This window comes from Gobio gobio (genome assembly GCF_949357685.1).
Source record: "Gobio gobio genome assembly, chromosome: 1".
Lineage (NCBI taxonomy): Eukaryota > Metazoa > Chordata > Actinopteri > Cypriniformes > Gobionidae > Gobio > Gobio gobio.
In genome coordinates this window covers 39,659,472-39,681,752 of record NC_137097.1, presented here as the reverse complement: position 1 = coordinate 39,681,752, position 22,281 = coordinate 39,659,472, and the positions used below count along the sequence as shown (strand labels likewise).

Sequence of the window (22,281 nt, the reverse complement as noted above, 5' to 3'; positions counted from 1 at the left end):
ATTCTAGCAATGCAATGTTGTGAGAACATGAACATAAACAAGCATGAACGATGCTTGGGACAGTTAAGGGTCCAGTGCTGCATCGTCACAAAAGTTTAAGCCTTGCCAATTTAAAGCTGTAGTCTACGATGTTGAAAATCAGTCGAGAAAGCCTGAATTTTTAAAAAACTCATCCCGCCCCTCCACACGCACACCCCTCCCCTCTGTGCGTCACTCCAACAACAACGTCACTCAGTCAAGCAGGAGTAAACATCGGAACAGAGATGTACCATGTGCTTAGTCGCTTCAATCTAATGACCGCGCTAATGACACATCATATGTAAAGTTGACTTTCGACACTTGAACTTAGTTGCTTCATCAACAATTCAATGTCACCATTGTCGTAACAAAATAGCTCAGAGGCACACGTTTGAGTTCACGCCCACGCAAGATTAGCAACACATGCAATGTTCTATCGGCTCGAACAGAAAACCGCTAACGTTAGGACTATTGAAACAGTCAAGCACTTCAAGAAATATAATTACTTTGACCCGTGATAGGCGATGCTAAACGGCTAACATTCCAATGCCGACCGGCAGCATGATCATGTTGTCAGACTGATAAAAAGCTATTTATGTAATACACCACACCATAAAAGTATAAATAAATGCATACCTGCTCAACAAAAAGTCAGCGTCGGTTTTAAGTCCAAGGTTTCTCTGAAGCTTCCTCAAACGGGCAATGGTGGACCCTATATTGATTCGGCTTTGAGTCCGGCGTTCTTCACTTTTTTTTTAAAATCTCTGCTCTTTCCTCAATTGACTTTCTCTTTCTTCCAACCTTGATTGTTGGGGCGAGCAGGGGCCGCTTTCTGATGTCTGTTTGTTGGTTTTTCTCCATTGCTGAGTTGATGCTGCCTACTTGCCCGCAAAATTTCATGTCGCAGGAGGGGGCGGGGTGGGGTGCGGTGGGTGGAGACGCGAGTGGAGCAGGGATTGGATGAGAGCAGTTAACCAATGTAAGCTGTCCGGCCGGACAGCTTACATTGGTCAATTTCTCTGCGGGTGTACACCCAATAGAGTGAATGGATTTTTTTCATTCTTTTTTCTCTTCATATTGTTAGGATTGTACTGTAGAACCATAACCAGCATCTAAACGAGGTTATTAATAATGAACAATCTTTGAAATCGTAGACCATAGCTTTAAATAATTTAAATATGCAAGCATCGCTCCTCGTTACATTGTTACTCGCACGTGGTGTGGGAGGTTTTCTGTGTGTAAACATCCAAAGTGCATGCCCAGAAAACCCACGTCTCAGACAGCGCACAAATACAGAATTAAGCTCAATGTAACTCTTTCTTTTGAAATATTGCATGTTCAGATATTCATTCAACAAAATATTCTGGGGCCATTCAACTTTTGTAAAAATTATAAAAAATTCTGGCAGTGACTGGCAACTTTTTACAAAGACACTGGTGGGGAAAGAGTTAATGTCTGCTTGCGCTTGAATGTACATATTCATACAAAATTTTGCCAAAAAATGCCCATCTCTGGTAAACACAGTCAGTTATGTCTTAAGGCAGGGGTGTCCAAACTTTTTTTAAAAGGGGGCCGGATTCGATGTTGTGGACATACCCGGGGGCCGGTCCCTTTTCTATTTATATTTATATATATATATATATATATATATATATATATATATATATATATATATATATATATATAATATATTTGACAAAAGCTTGCGCTGACAGTAGAGTAGCTTGAGATAAGACACAGGAAATGTATAGATATTTAACAATGTCTTTAAAACTTTCATCAACCAAAAGGTTTTAATGGGTGAAATTTTAAAATTATTACGGAGTTAGAACTCTATTCTTATTTAAATTTAATAAGTGCTCTATTTAGATCACCACAGGTAAAACCACTCTACAAAACATGCTTTTCTTGGTATTTCTGTCTTTTTTCCAGTCCAAATATAAAAAAATTCTTAAATCAAGATGCTTTTTTCAAGAAGGAAAATTACATATTTTTTCTTGATTCCTGGGGGAAAAAATAAAAATGAATTGAGTTTTTTCTTGAAACAAACTAAATTATCTGCCAATAGATTAGAAAAATAATCTTCCAAAATCTTCCTTAAAGATTTCAAACAGAAACATTATTTTTCTTACCCCATTGGCAGATATATTTGCTTGTTTTAAACAAAATCTCACTTCAATTAAATTTCTATATCTAGAATGGTATTTAGTCTATAGACATATAAATACAAATGCACAAAACTGCAAGTTTATGACAAAAAATTGTCATTAATTTGGCCTTTATTACTCATTTAATACATGTCTACATTGCAAATTAAATAAAATTAGATATTAACCTACATTTCTGACAAATTACCACGGTTACAGGTGTTACCACAGTAAATCCATAATAAATTCGAAATGCGAATTGTTGTTTGAAAATGATTTTGAATCGGCTCAGCTGATTTGCACGTTAGTGTTGTTGATTAAGTCAGCACTGTTTAACTGGATTTAAATTAAATCAAATCACCGAGAGATTCTCAGCTCGTACCGGAGACCTCTGTGCTGAACTCGAACACTTCTCACGGGCTGTTTAGTGGTCATGTGATCGAGACACTCAGCAGGTAAACACATTTGTTCAGAGTCAGAGCTCGCGAGTTGCGCAGAGCACAAGCAGCGCTGTTTCGTTCCGCTTTGGGCGCTGTTTCCCTGGCCTAAAGTCTAGTACTGCCACCTTGCGGTGACATCGTGAAACTGCATGATTTGTAAATGATCCGTGGCGGGCCACATATAATACATTTTAATAGACACACTGCGGGCCATTTGAAATTCATCCCCGGGCCGCATTTGGCCCGCGGGCCGGACTTTGGACACCCCTGTCTTAAGGGAACGTAAACAGTTGAGAAAGATAACACGTCTATCATTACATTGGATCTGTGCATCCAATCTTAAAATGACAGAAGCCTAAAATCCTGCTGCTATCAAACAACAAAAGACAAAAAAAAAATCTTTAATAAGGATTAATCTCTGTTTATTTTATACAGTGAAGACTATGCAGTGTTATGTGCTTCATATATATAGAACCATCATGGGATCATTTTCTGGATTTCGTTTTAGAATTTAGATTTATGAATTAAGCAGCTTGTAAACATACTTAATAACCCACTAAACATGAAAGTTTTATGCAATCATCTAAGACATTTCTCCTTATATAGAATCTTTTTGACCTTAAAGGGTACTTTAAAGGCACAATATGTAAGATTTTTGGATTAAAATATCCAAAAACCATTAGAACAATGTTATATATTTTGTTGACTTGTGTACTTGCATTATCCCAAATGTTTCCAAGAATGTTTAAATCCAGAGAATTCCGCTATTTTAACCAGGACACAACACAGACCGTGTCTGTGCGTCACCTATCAATGACATCATAACTTACCCTCGATTTCCAGTTTTTATTTTGTAGAAACCATGGAATCACCAAAAACGCTTTAATATATTATGTTTTATTAGACAAGGGAACAACTGTTTGGATATATTCATCAGCAGAAAACTAAACATTGTTATATAGCTCAACACTGTTAGTCTTATTGTTTAAATCTGGTTTTCTTGATTTACCGCGAGCATGTTTTCCCATGCCTAATATCGATCTAGCTTACTGCAGTGTGCCACAAGTGTCAGCATTACAGCTAATGCATTACAACATAACTTTCAACACACTCAAATGTATGTAATATGATAAAACGGCGCTGCATTACCCCACATACGCATGAGCGGAATCGTTTGTCTGCGGCATAGTAAAAGCTCCGCAAAATCAAGCCGTCATCAAGCTACGCCTTTATTTTGAATAAGCGACCTCTAGCGGCGAAAAATAAAAATCTGAGTCAAGAACCCTTGGGATCTATATTTAAACCCCATTGAACCTATTTTCGTGCTGATCTAGAAGCCAGTTCTTTCCCAGTTTAACTTTTTTTTATATTCATCAAATATAATGTGGAAAGACAGTTTTAACCATTTTACTTTTTATTTTAGTCATATTCTTATGTATTGTACATCTGTTTTACTTTTAAATGTATGTATTTTGCAGATAATTTTATCCAATGCAACAACTGGATATAATGTTCAAACTATATATTTTATCAATATGTGTGTTTCCGTTTTTTTTCCATGTTATATCAGTGAATCTTGCCCCATGTCATATTAATCCACTTCATTCTGCACATATTATCAAAAATAAATACAAGTAATTGCTGCATAATTTTTTGGGGTGCAAAATGCAATTTTAATATAACTGTCCAAAACTTATTTTTGAATAAATTATGTTGTAGATTGTTTTTACGGAGCCCCTGAAGGGATATGGTGATAAAATATGTGATTACAAAAATGAGAAGGGAGAAAAAATATGTCAATGCTTTTGCGTTCTCTTGCAAATGTTTTGCATTGAAGTTTTTCGCGGGAATGCAAAAGTTTTGCAAGTGAACGCAAAAGCACTGAAGTATATATTGTCCTCCCATCTCATATTTTTTCCATCACCATGATTTTGAGATGATTTTTGTATAGTCATATTATACGTTTAAAACAGTTTCATTGTCATCATCATATTTCTGTTTGCTAACAAACGTTTTCATCAACAATTTAATTGGCAAGCTTAAAATGTAATTTAACTGCTATATAATTCTGTTCAAACCCTATAAACTGCATGTGGTGTAAAACCTCATTCTTGTACACTTCACCGACTTGTTTACCGGTTTATGAAGGATTGGGGACTTATAGTTGCTAGTTGTCTCCCCTCTGACTTTGGATGACTTATGCAATGTTAAAAATACAATGCTACACCCAGTTGTTAGATTGCTCCGAATGCTCTCTTTTGTTTGAATTGGCTGGCTGACATAACCTGTTGCTTACAAAATGTGATATTCCTAGAGTCTGGAGACTTTCTATGTAAACTGAGCTGTTGTGACGCATCAGGCCAGCTAATGCTGAAGCTTTTCTAGTTAGCTAGATTGTGTTTGGGTTTGTGGTTGGTGAATCATTCAGAGCCTCAGAATCATTGTGGCTTTAGTAAACCACTCGAACCACTTGTTTTTGTTCTCAGTCGTATCTCTGCTGCAATCTGATGAAAAAGTTTCAGCATTATTTGGCCGCAAATAGTCACTTTTATTATTTTAATAACCAGAATTGCTCAACATATGTTCTGGCAACATATGTCCTGTTTTCCAACTTAAATATAGGAAGCGATGAACAGCTACATTTATTACATAATTTGACAGTGGTTGGTTATTACTTACATGGTCTTAATGTCTTTTTTTAAACCTCAAGTTTTTCTCTGAGTCTCTGAAGGACTTTCTGACAGCTGTGATGTCAACCAAGCCATAACCAATCAATAATTGTGTGCAGATGTATGCACTCTTTGGCTTAATGTGTTTCAGTGGAAATAATTAACTCAATCAATTAAACCATTGCCATGCCATTGATAGAGCACTTAACACTGTACTTGTGTTTCAGATTTGAGCACATTTTCCTTCTTTATTTCTAGCACTGCTACAGTATATACATATGATACATATGAGCACTTTTATTATTAGACTCATTTCAAAATGAAAATTTGAAAAATACATCTCTAAATCACTAAAAATAAAATGAAATACATTTTATATTTCTTGCTGTCAGTCATTCGCAATGATGAATTCTAATACAGTTAAGAAATTAAAATGATTTAAATCATTTGAAAATTATTTAAATAGTGTAAAACATCAAATAAATGTTGAAATATTTATGTAACAAAAAGATGTGGGAATAATTATAAAGTAAAAATATGTAATATTGTAAAAGTATTTCAGTGTCCTTATTGAAGCATTGAGTGCAGGAATTAATGTAATAATGTTAACACTCTTAGTGTGTGTGTGTGTGTGTGTGTGTGTGCGTCCGCGTGCGCGTACCTACTTAACCATATTTTGGAAACAAATTTGTACCCAGAAGTGAGCAAAATCTCCAAAAACATCCCTTTGGGGACATCCTCATTTGTACAGCTGGTATACAAATAAAGTAATTAAAGATTATTTTTAAGATTACAAAAAACGCTGAACATTTTCTATGATGGGTAGGTTTAGGGCGTGGGTTAGGTTATACAATTATCTGTATAAAAACCCAAGAATTCTATGCAATGTCCCCATTTAAATAGCTAAGTAAACATGCGTGTGTGTGTGGCCCTGGTAAACCCTATGTTTTCATTTCCCTATGTAGTAATTTTTGACCTTGTGGGACATTTTTTTAGTCCCCTTGGGGAAAACAGCTTATAAATAACAGTTTTTTTTTTTTTTTTTATGTTAAAATGCAGAAAGTTTTCTGTGATTTGGTTTGGGTTTAGGGGATAGAACATACAGTTTATACAGTATAAAAATCATCGTCAATGGAAAGTCCCCATAAAACATGAAAACCCTGTGTGTGTGTGTGCGTGTGAAGGGTGTTGCTGAGCAGTGAGCGCTCTAAACCTCCAGAGGCCAGAGGGGAGTCGGAGAGCGATGTGGGAATAGTTCACACAAACACAGGTCTCGAAACACTTACACGAAGTTGCATCAGGTCTGGCATCAATTCCAGCAAAACAAACAGTGTTAATGAAATCCCACCTGCTTGTTATGAGAATGTCTATAGCCAGAGGGACCGTAATGTTTCAGGACGGGAATGTTTTCACGTCAGACACGGTGCTTGATGTTCTGTCCTGTTCTTTTACCCCCTTTTTCTCTGGTCTTTTTCCCTTCATTTTTATTTAGTCTTCTTACATGTTCTCTTTTCCTTTTTTCTTGTTTTATTGCTTATTTTATTTTTATATATTCTGTTTTGATCTTTTTTTTCTTCACTTTTCATCTTTTTTTCTGTTTCTCTGTACAGGCTGTCCATGAGTCCAGAGGAGCACAGTGAGTTCTGGAGGAAGGTCCAGTTCACGGTTGATAAGGATGTTGTCAGAACTGACCGAAGCAACATGTTCTTCAGAGGAGAGAACAACCCCAATGTAGAAATCATGAGGTTAGAGAACCACTAATCCACGAATCCGTCTTCCCAAAGAAGTATTTGTTTACATGGTAACACTTTACAGTAAGCTTCCATATGTTAACATTAGTTAACTACATTAGTCTTGATTAACTAACCTTGAAAAATACTTCTAAAGCATTAATCTTAGTGAATGTTAATTTCAACATTTACTAATACAATCTTAAAAATCAAAAGTTGCACCTGTTAATATTATTTAATGGACCATGAACTAAAAATGAACAGTAACAAAGATTGATAAATACTGCAACAAGTGTATTGCTCCATGTCACTTAATGTTAGTTAATGCATAACTAGCCATAACTAATGGGACCTTATTGTAAAGTATTACCTTTTACATATTGATGCAGCTAATTTGAAATTATTGTTGCTAAAAAATGTGTTTGTCTAAAACACTATGGCAAAAAATCGCTATGTTTTCATTATATTATATTATAGACTTATTATAAAATGTTTCATATATTATTGAATTGTTGTAAAATGACTTTAAGATAATTAGATAACTTCATATGATTATTATTAAGTGTCCGAATACCATTTGAAGTCATTATGTCTATAAATTAGATCACTATTTTCTTGTTTGGTTATGGCTATTTGAGTGTACTATGTAATAAATCTGTGGCATTTCATTAATAATATATAATAATTGATCCACCAAAAAGTTTTACCTGATTATTTATTTAAATAAGGTTTACTGAAGTTAGATTCTTCTACCTCTCTCCCTAGACGTATCCTGTTGAACTACGCTGTGTTTAACCCAGACATGGGCTACTGTCAGGGCATGTCAGACCTGGTGGCTCCTCTTCTGACGGAGATCCAGGATGAGAGCGACACGTTCTGGTGCTTCGTGGGTCTCATGGAGAACACAATCTTCATCAGTTCCCCAAGAGATGAGGATATGGAGAGGCAGCTGGTGAGGATCTCTGTATACAGTACAACTGCCTAGTCACATGTTCTCTCTTATATTATTGTGAATTAAGAGTAAATATTGTTATTGTTGATCTGGTTATGTGAATTTTTACTTTAAGCAAAAAAATACATTTGCGTGTTATTTCCTATTGTTAAATTACATCATATAGATATTCTCTGGATTTTAATTGGTCAGTAGAACATTCTAGAAAAGTTTAAGTGGTGTATTTGAGGTTTTATGTTATTTTTAGCTGGTTTACAGTTCAGTTTTAGTGGTTTGGAGTGCTGCACAAGCAATTAAAAAATTTGAGTGGCAATGAAAGAAGATATAACACAAAAGAGCTACTGAAAAAGTTCCGCCTTAACGCGTTTACCCGAATCAAGCTCAAAAGTAAGTGTGTTTTTTGCATGACAGTCTGTGTATGTGTGTCCAGATGTACCTAAGGGAGCTCTTGCGGTTGATGCTGCCTCGCTTCCACCAGCATCTGACCCGGTTGGGTGAGGATGGGCTTCAATTGCTGTTTTGCCACCGTTGGGTTCTTCTGTGTTTCAAACGCGAGTTCCCTGATGCCGAAGCCCTACGCATGTGGGAGGCCTGCTGGGCACACTATCAGGTACAGCACACTGGGGGGTTTTCTAGACAGCAGGTTATGCAACATACCTGGGTCATTTTTAAGTGATAACCTAAAGGTAGCTTTCAGGGTATGTGAGTAGGCAACTTACTCTCTGAACATAACGTGCTTCAAAACAGCTCATGTTCCAGAGTTAATTTGTCTCAGGGGTATTTAGAGCATGATGAGGCTCAAGTGAGCATAACCGATTTCACACATTATTATATAGTTGTATATTATAACATTACATTAAGCAATGTTTCCTTAGGTTTTTGAATGAATTTCTATAATAATGCATCTCGCAACAAATTTGGAAGTAAAATAACTAAACATAAAAAATAATCTTATACAGCCGTATTATCTATGCAAATGCAAGCAAAGACTTTTTTTGGTCAATCCATCTCTCATTTTTAATGTATATATTTAGCATCGAACAAACAATATAATAACAATAGAATTCTTGTTCACTGTAATATTTATTCTGATCTATTACTTCATCTAGGACGGATTTGTTTTTCCAGGTTAGGCTGGGATTCATTTTTTACATGCCCGTAAACATTCTCACTGACACAGCACAAAAAAAAAATATTAATTTTATGTGTATCTGTGTATTTTTATTTATAATATGAGATGTTAAATATTTAATATTTATATAATGTAATATATATTTAATATGGTTTAATTATATATATATATATATATATATATATATATATATATATATATATATATATAAAATATGTATATTATTCATATAAATTAATATATTAATGTATTATATAATAATTCTATATAATTAGAAATATTCAATATTTATATATTTTATTTTTTTCAAAAAAATGACTAGGTGTTTAATCTTAAGTAATAGCTGGAGGTGATATATTAGTATTAGTAGTAGTAGTAATACTAAACTCCATTACAGCTTTATTCATATACATACTTTTGCTGAACATAATGGCATATGATACAAAACATTTCTGATGCTATTTGATTTCAACTCATTCTTCATAATGTTACCTTGATGACAAAATTAAATCTGCCTAAATAATATGCCTAAAAAAAATTAAAGATGGTTAAAAGAAATTGTGTTTTTCTCTTTGAAAAGAAATGGGAACTGACTGTATGACTGCAGAACCTTATTTCTCTTTTTTTTATTCATATACTCTTTTCTACTTATTTATGATTCTTATTTAAAGTTTAAACCAGAGCATGATGTAGAAATGAAGGCATGGAAACCATGACTAAGTTGTTCCTTAAATGCACTACCTTTGGATAAAACAGGACAACATGCTAATTCTTCCCCTTCAGATAAACGAATGGGTGTCTGTATCATTTTAAGGATCTGCAGAGTGTCTAATGAAGATGAGATGCTAATTATCATGCTTCCACAGAATCCATTTGCATACATTGGCATGGTAATAACGAGGTGATTTTGGGGAGCAAAGTGGTTTGTCTCCTTGTTGCCCCCTCATTTGCATGTCAGCATTTACTGCTTTTTAATTGGCTCATTTGGCCTCCGTGATTGGTCAAGCTTATTCAATCGGTCATTTTATTGGTTGTTTCCGCTTAATGTTTGGTGTAGGGTATTCGATTCTATGTTTTCTGTGTTCTCTTACAGACGGACTACTTCCACCTGTTCCTGTGCGTAGCCATCATTGTGCTGTATGGCGATGATGTCACAGAGCAGCAGCTTGCCACAGATCAAATGCTGCTGCACTTTAGTAACCTCTCCATGCACATGAATGGAGAACTGGTGCTGAGGAAGGTATGAACACACACACACACACACACACACTGACAGAGCTCCTCATGGTTATGTATGCTGTGTCTTTGTGTCATGCAGAGGTGATGCATCTCTCTACCGCTGCATACAAAACATATTTTACTCACAGCAACAAAAGTTAGTATGCCAAACCAGCTTTGAACATGGTGTCAACTGTCAACTCTGAATAAAAATGTCTCAAAATCAAAATTGTGTCATTTTGATTACGATAGAAGAAGTCGCACCTCATAATACAACAAGCAGACTAGGCTGAGCAACTGAAAATATGAAATTGTTTGCCTAAAAATAAAAACCTGTATTATTGTGTTTCTTCAGTGGAACACTGTTTTTTTTTTTTTTTTTTAAGATTCTGGCTACTGTTTTCAATATTTCAGTGTTTTTTAGTATTTATTTATTCATTGATTTGATTGATTTACAATATTTTATATTTGTATTGTTGTGTATTAAAAGGGTTATTAATCTTTTATTAATTATTAATCTCCGGTTTCGTTCCTGAATAAAAGGAAGTTGAATAATAATATAGTCTAATAATAAAATATAAAAACTACAGAAAGGATGAAGAAAGAAAACTCTGAGAGCAAATTTAAAAAAATGTCCTTTTGTGTTCCACGCTATGACATAAGAGTGAGTAAATCATGATGACGTTATATTTTTAGATGAATTATTTATTTTAATAAGGTACTGAATTGAGTGAGTTACCTCGACCAGTAAACTCTTGATATGTAGATTGAATATTAATTCATTTAATACTTAATTTGCACAATTTATTTATTTATGTGCACTATTTTTATTTATTTACATTTATGTTTTTTGGTATTCCCTGCAGTCAATCTCTCTTTCTCTTTGTCTCTAATCTTAGGCACGTAGTCTGCTCTATCAGTTCCGCCTTCTTCCCAGAATTCCTTGCAGTTTACACGACCTGTGTAAACTGTGCGGGCCCGGAATGTGGGATAGCCGTTACATCCCCGCCATTGAATGTTCCGGAGAGCATCCCGACTCTCAGAGCTGCCCCTATGGAGGCACCGCCACCCCCGAGAGCCCACCCTTACCCAGCCCCAACCAGCCCAACCAGGGCAAGAGGGGCTCCAAGACACGAGACATTTTCACTTTCCGCAAGCACTCTTGACTCGAGCACTCAGGAATGCCGTTACCCATAAGGCTTAGCCTCTGAGCCGCCATTCAGAGTGCTGGAGTTTCAGGTCTCCATTGTGTTCGTCACAGCTGTACTCGACGTCTGGTATGAAACACTGCCTTGTGCATCAATGCATTCTGGGGTACCAATGTTGACGGCCTCTTTTGGAGTATGAGGAACTTCATTAACTTGTGTTTCATCAATAATTCACAAGTACAATTATCACAAACAAGTGTAAGTCTTCATCCATCATTCATGAAGTCACATCTAGCGAACTGACATCTCAGAATATTTTGCCTTTGCTTTTTTATATCTACTATGTATGCATGTGTTAATGTTTGTGTGTGGTATGTTACCGCAGTCGAAGGAATGTTTTTGTTTTTCAGTTTAGTTTGGGTTTGATCACATATTTTTGTTTCTATTCTGTGCAATCCTCAACTATGAATCAAACAATCATGAAGTGGGATACTGTTATCAGTGGCTCTCTGATATCACAGCATTATTGTTTTATGATCATCTATGCCTTTCATATCCTCACAATAAATATGATGAAATATAGATGAGAGAAGATCTTTCTCTTCTCATTGAGTCGTCTGGTTTGATAACTTGTGAAATCCAAATGGACTCTTTTTTTTCATCAAGGAAGCACCAACAGTTTATTTTGAGCTTGAGCAAATGTGATTAACATTTTAGTTATTACAATTTTTTGCTTGAATAAGTCAGTAGTACAGTAGCACAATAAGTTATTTAGGGTTATATGAAGGGGGGGAAGCCATTTTTGTCTTCCTAACATGTTTACTTTAGTAGTTAAAGGAATATTCTGGGTTAAGTCCAAGTTGAGCTCAATCAACAGCATTTGTGGAATAATTTTGATTACCACAAAAAATCATTTTAACACACCCCTTGTTTAAAAAAATAAAAAATAAAAAACTGAGGCGAAAGCAGAAAAATGTTTCATTAGTAATTTGAAGACATAAAATCGTACAATTTATTAAAGTCATATGGTTTTGACCAATCTGATGGACAGTCTGTGTTTTGTTGGGGAAACTATTAAATAAAATATTTAAGAATGAAGCTTACAATTTGACAAAATAACTTGTATTAATTCTCCTGTTTAAAAAAAAACTGTTATTGGAGCTGTAAAGCTGTTAAAATCATATTTACAGTCCATAAGGGGTTATGGAGTTGCATTAAGCATTTTTTTCACACTATTTTGAAACTATAATCAAGTAATGTTTTTGTTTAACCCGGAATATCGTTAATGCATTATTAAAATGCAAATGGATAAATTACCAACTGAGCATTTATGTGTAGACCAGGCCTATATAAGCATGATATGCATTTTAAATCCTAAAACTGCGACTTGCATTTGTGTGTGTGGTTGTGAAATTGCGTTCGTGTGGTAAACCCGCAGCTATAGCAGAAGGTCTTAATCTTCTTCTCCCGAACAGAATGAGCTTAACTCCAAAAACCCAAGAGGGAGTTTGACTTTAATTAGTTTATCTGGTGATGGTTGAAAGAGAGCGCACGTGCGCGCACTCTCAGAGATTAGACACCGCGCGCGCGGTTGAGTGCGTGAATAAAGGTGCCTGGCGTCTTTGCGGGTCCCCAGAGCCTCTTTTAAAGGCAGATATCGGCAAATTGCTGTCAAAAGGTAACATTAGTCTCTTTAAGAGCAGCTCTGCCTCTCAACATGCAGTCTCCGTCAATGACCGACATTATGGGCTTTCGTTTAGCCATTAGGCGATCGGGCTGCTGCTCTCTCGAGTCCCAGCGTGTATTGAGGCACGGCCGAGAGATCTAAAAAGGGTACTAATGAAATAATTAGAGGATGTGAGGATAGCACTTTCCATTTATGCTATCAATCTGCCTGCTGCTTTATTTTTTTATGCGCCGAAGCTGTTGCTGATTCACTACAGTTTCATGTTGATGCTAGGGAGAATATCTCTGCTCTCTCTCACTGTTTTAGCAACATCAAGTGACGCATAAAGGAAATTACTGCTTGTTTGTGAATAAGATTTTTGAAGGGTGATTCACTTGAAGATTATTTATTTCAGAACAATTAATCACAGTCTTATTAGCTACTGCATCACAGAACATGATTTTGTGTTTAAAGTTAGCATGAAATCTAAATGGACAATTCTTTTGTTTTTATGGAATATTGCAGTATTTATTATCCGTGGGCATCATTATTTTGTAATCCATGTGTCTGCGTAGTCTTTAAAGGTCCCGTTTTTCGTGTTTTTTTGAAGCTTTGATTGTGTTTACATTGTGCAATATAACATGTGTTAATGTTTCATGTGTAAAAAAACACAGTATTTTTCACACAATTTACTTATTTGTATACCGCTGTTTTCACTGTCCTCAAAACGTCCTGAGAATTTCCTCGTTCTATGAAGTCCCTCCTTCAGAAATACGTAACGAATTCTGATTGTGCCAGCGGTTCCCGTGTTGTGATTCGACAGCAGCGTAGGGCACGTTGCCCGGGAAGGTCACGCCTCTTACCATAACGGGGAGATGAACGCGCTCAAACTACAGCCCCTGAAGGCCAAACAAAGGTGATTTGACTCCGGGATGAAAATAACAGCGTCTGGACAACAAGGCGACAAACGCAACCGAACCGAACCGAACCGAACCGAACGCAACACTTCCTCTTCTCCACGAGGGAGCAACAAGACCACGCCCCCTTTTTCGCATATTCTTGTGGGCGGAGGTTAGTCAACAAACTGTTCTACTGACGTAATTAAAGCAGGAAGTACCAGGATGTAGTCCAAACCGGCCGTTCGCTGTAGGCTTTGAAAGGGAACTTCTGTTAAATAAAATATCTCGCTTGGCATTGAACTTTGAGCTTTATAATTTTACAGGTATTATTTATGCTCTAACAGCAACATTACACACTAAGTAAAGTTTGAAAAATGGGATCACGAAGAACAGGACCTTTAATCAATATAACTTCCCATAGCTCCCTTTTGTCATCTCTTCTCTGATGACGTGTTTACTGGTGTGAGGGTGGGGCAAACTGTCCCTCACATGAGATCCACCAATAGCAAACCACAACCATCTATTTAATTCCCTATGGACAAAATCAAGTCCCGTCCTACTTTTTTCTTGAAGCTATTTTACTCAGATAACTCAGATATATATGGAAGCAATTGTTTCTGCCCCAGAATAAAACATTTTAAAAGATAATTGCGACATTTTATCTCACAATTGCGAGTTTACATGTATATAAACTCGCAATTCTGACTTCTTTTCTCTGTATTGTGAGATATAAACTTGTAATTGCAAATTGTAAAGTCCAATTCTGCGACATAAATGTCACAACTTCCGCACTGCAAACCCAAATAAGTTGGCAAAACTAAAAAAAAAATAAGGTAATCAGTTACACACATTTTTAGTTAAGACATTTCAAGTTTAAGTAAGCAGAACTTGCAGATTTTTATTTTGAACTTAACTTGAAATATTTGAGTAATTTGATTCATATATTTAAATTAAAGGGGTGGTAAAACACATTCTTTCGAAGGCTTGATTGTGTTTGTGGGGTGCACTGTAACATGTGTTCATGCTTCGTTTAAAAAAAAAATTGCATTATTTTTCATATATTTGACCTTTATTCTACACTGCTCTGTCCCTCCTTGTAAAAACGGTCTGATGATTTCCGGGTTGTATGAAGCCAGTCCCTCAAAAATACGCAGTGGGCTCAGATTGGTTAGCTGGCCCAGTGTGTTGTGATTCGCTAAACGCCTAGTGCACGCTTGTCGGAAGCGATACACCCCTTACCTTTACCGGTAGACTGTGCTTTGGTCAGTATTAGAAACAATGGCGTCAATAAAACCATACCAATCTGAGCCCGAATCAGACCCAGAACATTTTAGTGAAGATGATCGAGCAGAACCTGTTCATTCCTCAAGAGTAAAGACTGCGGATCTATAGTGATCGCTACTGAATGGCACTGTTACCTTTGTATTTTTAGAATGATTATAGCCAAATATCTGTCGCAAGAACTATTAACCCAAAACGAACACTAAACATTGGCTTTACTAGTAGCCAAATCACACACAGAACCATGTTTAGCAAGCCTGTAGATAAACAATACATAAAAGCTCTAATCAAAGAATAATTTACACTAATGCCAGGTTCGCTGTTGAGATTTTAACGTTAGGTGTTTGTAACGTTAGGTGTTCGTCAGATAACGTTAAGTATGAATGAGCATTTAACAGACTGGTTTGCAGAACAGCATTGTCATCTGTTTACTTCCTTGCTACAACGTACAATTAACAATACGAACTATTTCAGGAAAACACATCGACGAAAAATAAATCATACTTACAGGTTGTGGCCCGTAAACAGCTTCTGTTTTTAAATCCATCTTTCAGGACAAGCCGTTGTGTGAATCCTGCATTGAACTCGCGAAGATTGTGGAAGCTTTCCTCCGTGAAATGTGCAGTGGGAGCCGCGCGCGCCCATCGTGCATCCACACACTGGCAGTGTTTGTCTCGCGCAGCTCAACCGCGGCTCGTGAATTGCAAATACAGACGAATATTGTCCATTATGTCACATTTTCCAGTCGTCTCCTCCGACCCCTGTCTGTCTCGTGCTTTGATTTATGATGGGCAGCATATATCTGCTGCTGCGACCTGTTCCCCTCTGTCTCATACACACATGCATATAACATGCTGTATGTTAAAAGCACTGCAACGCACCCCCGTCCCTAGGAAGGCTGAACAAAGCAAGACCTGCAATCCGGATGAAAATAACAGCGTTTCGTCGGCATTGCAGCAACAGCACTCCAGCCTACTAACCACAACAACGAAGCGATACAAAATGGCCTCACCCCCCCTTATTTAATATTCTCGGAGGAGGGGTTTATGTAAATATTGGGGCTGGTGATGTCAGCAACCCTGGAGGAATGTCTGTAGTCGCCTACTGGCCGTTTGCTGTAGTCCTTAGAAATGGATTTCTTTAAAAGCAAATATCTCCCTTTGCTTTAAACTTTGAACATTGTAACTTTGCCGATGTTGTTTATGCTCAAGCAGCAACATTACACGCTAACTAAAGTTAGAATAGTGAAAATGTGGTTTACCACTCCTTTAAAATTATCATGTAATCGTAACTTATTTTTTATATTTTTAGTAGTGAAAACTTGGCTAGCTTTATTAACTAGCTGATTCAATAAATGCTTCCTTGTGAATTTGAGTTGGCTCTACTCAAACAAATTAATTAATTATTTTGAGCGTTAGGTTTTACGGTGCATTTGATGCTGACTCAAAGGGACTTTTCAGCAGTATTGTAGATATTTGCTGTTTTTCTGTGTTGCAGGCAGTTTATTTGCGAAACCATCAAATTGGCTTGCGTCATCTGTTTTTCGTTGACGTGCAAGTACGTCAGAACACATAATGGCAAGGAACAAACATTTTTGGTAGAAACAAGCACACACACACAAAAGCAAACACTTAGCCGACTAAAGACCCGAGCTATTATGAGCATTTAGTCAATGGACTGTTAAAATGTACAAGTTAGAAGTTGGTTTGGGATAAGCTTTAATTTCCTTTGGCTTTCCATAATGGCTTTCCAAGAACCTTTTCCATTGCCTGTGAGTGAGCTATTTCAGGAAAGCTAAATCTGATAAAAACACGACCCGGGTAACAATGTGAAGATATCATAAGCCATTTCGCAGCCATCCTTGATTGTATTCCTAGAGGTGTCAGGTTGCTTTTATTAAATGAAACCTGTGTACTCGCTCAACATTATAGCTTTAATATTGCATTTGTCATGGATAATCACAAAAAGCTTTTTTGGAAAAAATGTCAGACCTTATGAAAGTGGCTTTTAGTGTGTGTGTTTATGTTTTCCACCCTGACCTAGTTTAAGTCTTTGGTTTCCCCATCGCGGGTCTCCCTCAGACCTGTCGCTGAGTTTCCTCTGCTGTCTTTGAATGGCAGGGCAGGTTGCAGACTAGCCCCCTATGGTGAAACTGCACTGACTGCTGTGTTATTGCGCCTAATTATCAATTATCTGGGCCAGACCGGCCCACCTGCTGCAGGCTGCTGTGCTAATAAACCCAGGTCATTTGGACCAGCCCTGAGGTGACTGACAGCAAGGCTGGATGGGCCTTTCTCTTGGATTTCTATTTTCTTCACCATGAATCTAATCATTGATGCCACCCTATAGTTCAGTCATGAAATTCTCAGGTTGATCCTTTACATGCAATCATATCATTACTGCATGGCTCAAGCTGATTGGGCTTAGTTGATCCTGCAGCTAATGAGGTTGTGTGCTCAACATTTAACTAGTCTGGTTCATTGTTTGCTTTAAGCTAGTTCAAAAGAACAGCATTTATTTGCTATATAAATCTTTTGTAACATTATAAATGGCTTTACTATCACTTTTGAGCAATTTAATGCGTCATAGCTGAATAAAAGTAATATATTTTTTCTTTTCTTTTTTTTCAAGTAAAAACTTACACTGTAAAAAAAATTGGGAGGGGAAATTGTGAAAATTGATCATTACATATTGGCCCAATAAATGACTTCCAAATAATTATCCGATGCAAAAAAATGCATTGTACTAATCATAGCTTAAGGTCTTCACTCAAAATTAAAATTGTATATTCACACAACATATTTAACTGTGCTCAGTCAATCTATGAAGTCGAAGTGAAAAATCCATGTTGGCTGAACAAGTCCTACATCCGAAAAACGGTATACGCATGCGCAAAATGTGCTTGAAGAAAACCGTTCATGTGGAGATTTCAAATGCGGAGCGCGGGAGCGGGAGCGGCAGCGGCAGCGCGAGCGGAGCTGAACCAGCAGGTGCTGAAGACCGAAACAGATATTCCCAAGAGAATAGAGATATTCATCTCACAAAGACGTTGGTGAGTATTTAGCACTGAAATTATTCTCCAGAGTTTTGCTTTATGACCCGGTATGAAGTTTAAAAGGGCATTCATTGGTTTCATGCGTGTGTTCTTGTTTACCTCGTTTAGCCTACTCTAATGGTAGACTTCTTTAAAAACATTTTAAAAATATCATACCAAATTTGTTATACCAACAAAAAATATTATTGACTGGTAGTGTATATATATATATATATATATATATATATATATATATATATATATATATATATATATATATATATATTGGGATAGCATGGTAAAACTAGAAAAAAAGCAATGTGGTCAGCAATTATAGAACTATAATTTCCTTGCACAAAATCTGCTTTTTCACTTGATAGCCTGTGTTAATCAAATGTTAGCCTTTATTTCTGATCTTGCATTTTTGCATTTATTTTTTTAACTTTTGTAAAAGATCACTGGTCTGTATGCGTAAGAATACTTCTAAATGAATGTTTTTAGCCACTAACAATTCCACTATATGTTATTTGAGCATTTTCTGACACAGTAGTTTGTGTGTGTGTGCGTGTGTGTGTGTGTGTGTGTGTGTGTGTGTGTGTGTGTGTGTGTGTGTGTGTGTGTGTGTGCGTGTGTGTGTGTGTGTGTGCGTGTGTGTGCGTGTGTGTGTGCGCGTGTGTGTGTGTGTGTGTGTGTGTATGTGTGTGTGAGAGAGAGAGAGAGAGAGAGAGAGAGAGAGAGAGAGAGAGAGAGAGAGAGAGAGCAAAATAGAAATTCCCCAGACGTGTGAGGGACTGCACGACACAAGTATTTATTTTTATAAACTTTATCAAAACGTGCAGATTGGACAGACGGGTTCATATTCTTAGTAAGTATGATGTGATTTTGGAGGCATGTTTGTCTGCATCATCATCGTCAGATGAGCACAGTGAGAATCACTACTGTCGCATGAAATGCTGAACACTGATGCATGATCGCTGTGGGTTTTTGTTGTTGTTGTATATATCACCTAGCCTGACAAGCCAGACCCACATCAAGATGTTTGGTCTGGAAACTCACCATTGACAGGGCTCAATCCGAGGGGCGGGATAAACGGTTGTCTGTCAAATTCCCTCTGCACGCAATTGGATAGCGCCACAACCAACCGAGGCGGAGCTAATGTTAGTTGACAGATTAAACTCCGAATACATCTTCTTTTCTTACGAATGACTTAAGTGCCGTTCTTTGTTCTTTCCTCAAAGAAAAGCTTAAAGGTCCCGTTTTTCGTGTTTTTTTGAAGCTTTGATTGTGTTTACAGTGTGCAATATAACATGTGTTCATGTTTCGCGTGTAAAAAAATACAGTATTTTTCACATAATTTACTTATCTGTATACTGCTGTTTTCACTGTCCTCAAAACGGCTTGAAAGATTTCCCTGTTCTATGAAGTCCCTCCTTCAGAAATACGTAACGAGTTCTGATTGTGCCAGCGGTTCCCGTGTTGTGATTCGACAGCAGCTTAGCGCACGCAGAGCACACGTTACCGGAAAGGTCACGCCTCTCACCATAACGGGGATGCATGCGCTCAATGATCTCTAAGTACAGCGTCCCTGGGAAAGCCAAACAAAGGTGACTTGACTCCGGGATGAAAATAACAGCGTCTCGACGACATGGCAACAAACAAACTATACGAACGCAACCGAACGCAACACTTCCTATTCTCCACGCGGGAGCAACAAGACCACGCCCCCTTTTTCGCGCGTTCTTGTGGGCGGAGGTTAGTCGACATACTGCTCTACTGACGTAATTAAAGCAGGAAATACCAGGATGTAGTCCTAACCAGCCGTTCGCTGTAGGCTTTGAAAGGGAACTTCTGTTAAATAAAATATCTCGCTTGGCATTGAACTTTGAGCTTTATAATTTTACAGGTATTATAAATGCTCTAACAGCAACATTACACACTAACTAAAGTTTGAAAAATGGGATCACGAAGAACAGGACCTTTAACTCCAAGTCTTCCAGAGTAGCGGCCAAAACCGATTTGAAAGACGCTGGTCGTCAGCTTCTTTGTTTACCTGTAGCACGCAGAATCTCCGCAACTCCGCTCCGTCATTATGTTAATCCCACCCACCGACTCTACACACGCTTTGATTGGCCTGACCAGAGTTTGGTTTTTCCAGCTCTCAGGTCTACCGGCAAAATAAATGTTCTGCCGCTAGGGTGCGTCTAGATTTCTAGGCTATATATTAGCCTGGAGGCCTAAAGGACAGTGTTTCAATGACAAACTGATTGTTCAAATTGTTCTTTTGTTTACAATGGAATTGATTCATTCTGGAATATACCGTTTTGATTTTGGAAAAAAAAAATGATGAAATTGAGGCCTGTTATTTGACTTATTATAAATTATTCTTTAGGTTGGCCTATATATTTTGATTTACATCATTTTAACCAAAGTTAAGTTTAAGACGAGTCCTTTCACTCGGCAGCCATCTTTGAAACGCATCTCTGGTATGCAAGTGCAGTTCTCCTAAACTGTTTGCCAAACGTACGATTCAACTCAATAAATTTTGTTTCTAAATGCTTAATGCTCATGGCAAAAAACTGAATTTTTCAGACTGGACAAAGCTAACATGCCCAATCCTAAACGTGCATCTCAGAACACTGCCTGTTTCTATAGCAACCGGGCAGCTGCAGTGACGCGATGACTTTACTAAGCAACGATTGGCGCTTTCATTTAGAAGGCTTATTCGCCATATTGGGCTTTGCACTTTCTCCTATTCATAAGTAATCAGAGTGCACCGTCTTCTTATATATAAAGTCTTTGGTTTAACCAACTAGCTGATTAGAGAGGTTTATGTTATAGAAGTTGTACAATACAAGTAAAACACTGATGTGACATCAACAAAGCATCATTGTAAAAGTGTTTCACTTTTAAACATAGACCAGAGTGTTATTTTAGTGTTATTTATGCTATTATAGACCTTATGTGGCCCCGCCCCTTTTTAGCACTGCGCTCATTGCGTTCTGCCTTCCGGTTTGTGTTTCCACTGCATGAAGGTAAGATGTTATGAATTTATGAATGAATCGCTCATTTTAAATTGATATTTGTTGATAAATTTATAATTAAAACTGATATTTGTTATGACATCCGCTTCAAACATTACAATGCACATACACTCACCTGAAGGATTATTAGGAACACCTGTTCAATTTCTCATTAATGCAATTATCTAATCAACCAATCATATGGCAGTTGCTTCAATGCATTTAGGGGTGTGGTCCTGGTCAAGACAATCTCCTGAACTCCAAACTGAATGTCAGAATGGGAAAGAAAGGTGATTTAAGCAATTTTGAGCGTGGCATGGTTGTTGGTGCCAGACGGGCCGGTCTGAGTATTTCACAATCTGCGCAGTTACTGGGATTTTCACGCACAACCATTTCTAGGGTTTACAAAGAATGGTGTGAAAAGGGAAAAACATCCAGTATGCGGCAGTCCTGTGGGCGAAAATGCCTTGTTGATGCTAGAGGTCAGAGGAGAATGGGCCGACTGATTCAAGCTGATAGAAGAGCAACTTTGACTGAAATAACCACTCGTTACAACCGAGGTATAAAGCAAAGCATTTGTGAAGCCACAACACGCACAACCTTGAGGCGGATGGGCTACAACAGCAGAAGACCCCACCGGGTACCACTCATCTCCACTACAAATAGGAAAAAGATTCTACAATTTGCACAAGCTCACCAAAATTGGACAGTTGAAGACTGGAAAAATGTTGCCTGGTCTGATGAGTCTCGATTTCTGTTGAGACATTCAGATGGTAGAGTCAGAATTTGGCGTAAACAGAATGAGAACATGGATCCATCATGCCTTGTTACCACTGTGCAGGCTGGTGGTGGTGTAATGGTGTGGGGGATGTTTTCTTGGCACACTTTAGGCCCCTTAGTGCCAATTGGGCATCGTTTAAATGCCAC

At 37.3% G+C, this 22,281-nt stretch overlaps 1 protein-coding gene across 1 annotated transcript in view; it reads left to right on the top strand.

Moving 5' to 3' along the window:
• Positions 1–12,057, top strand: part of tbc1d16 (TBC1 domain family, member 16) — a 34,309-nt gene extending 22,252 nt beyond the window's left edge. The window contains exons 8-12 of the mRNA XM_079818827.1: positions 6,885–7,019; positions 7,770–7,956; positions 8,387–8,566; positions 10,182–10,328; positions 11,206–12,057. Of these exons, the coding sequence (XP_079674953.1) occupies positions 6,885–7,019; positions 7,770–7,956; positions 8,387–8,566; positions 10,182–10,328; positions 11,206–11,472 (916 nt within the window). The 3' untranslated portion in view covers positions 11,473–12,057. The remainder of the gene's footprint in view (positions 1–6,884; positions 7,020–7,769; positions 7,957–8,386; positions 8,567–10,181; positions 10,329–11,205) is intronic.
• The last annotated feature ends 10,224 nt before the right edge of the window (positions 12,058–22,281 follow it).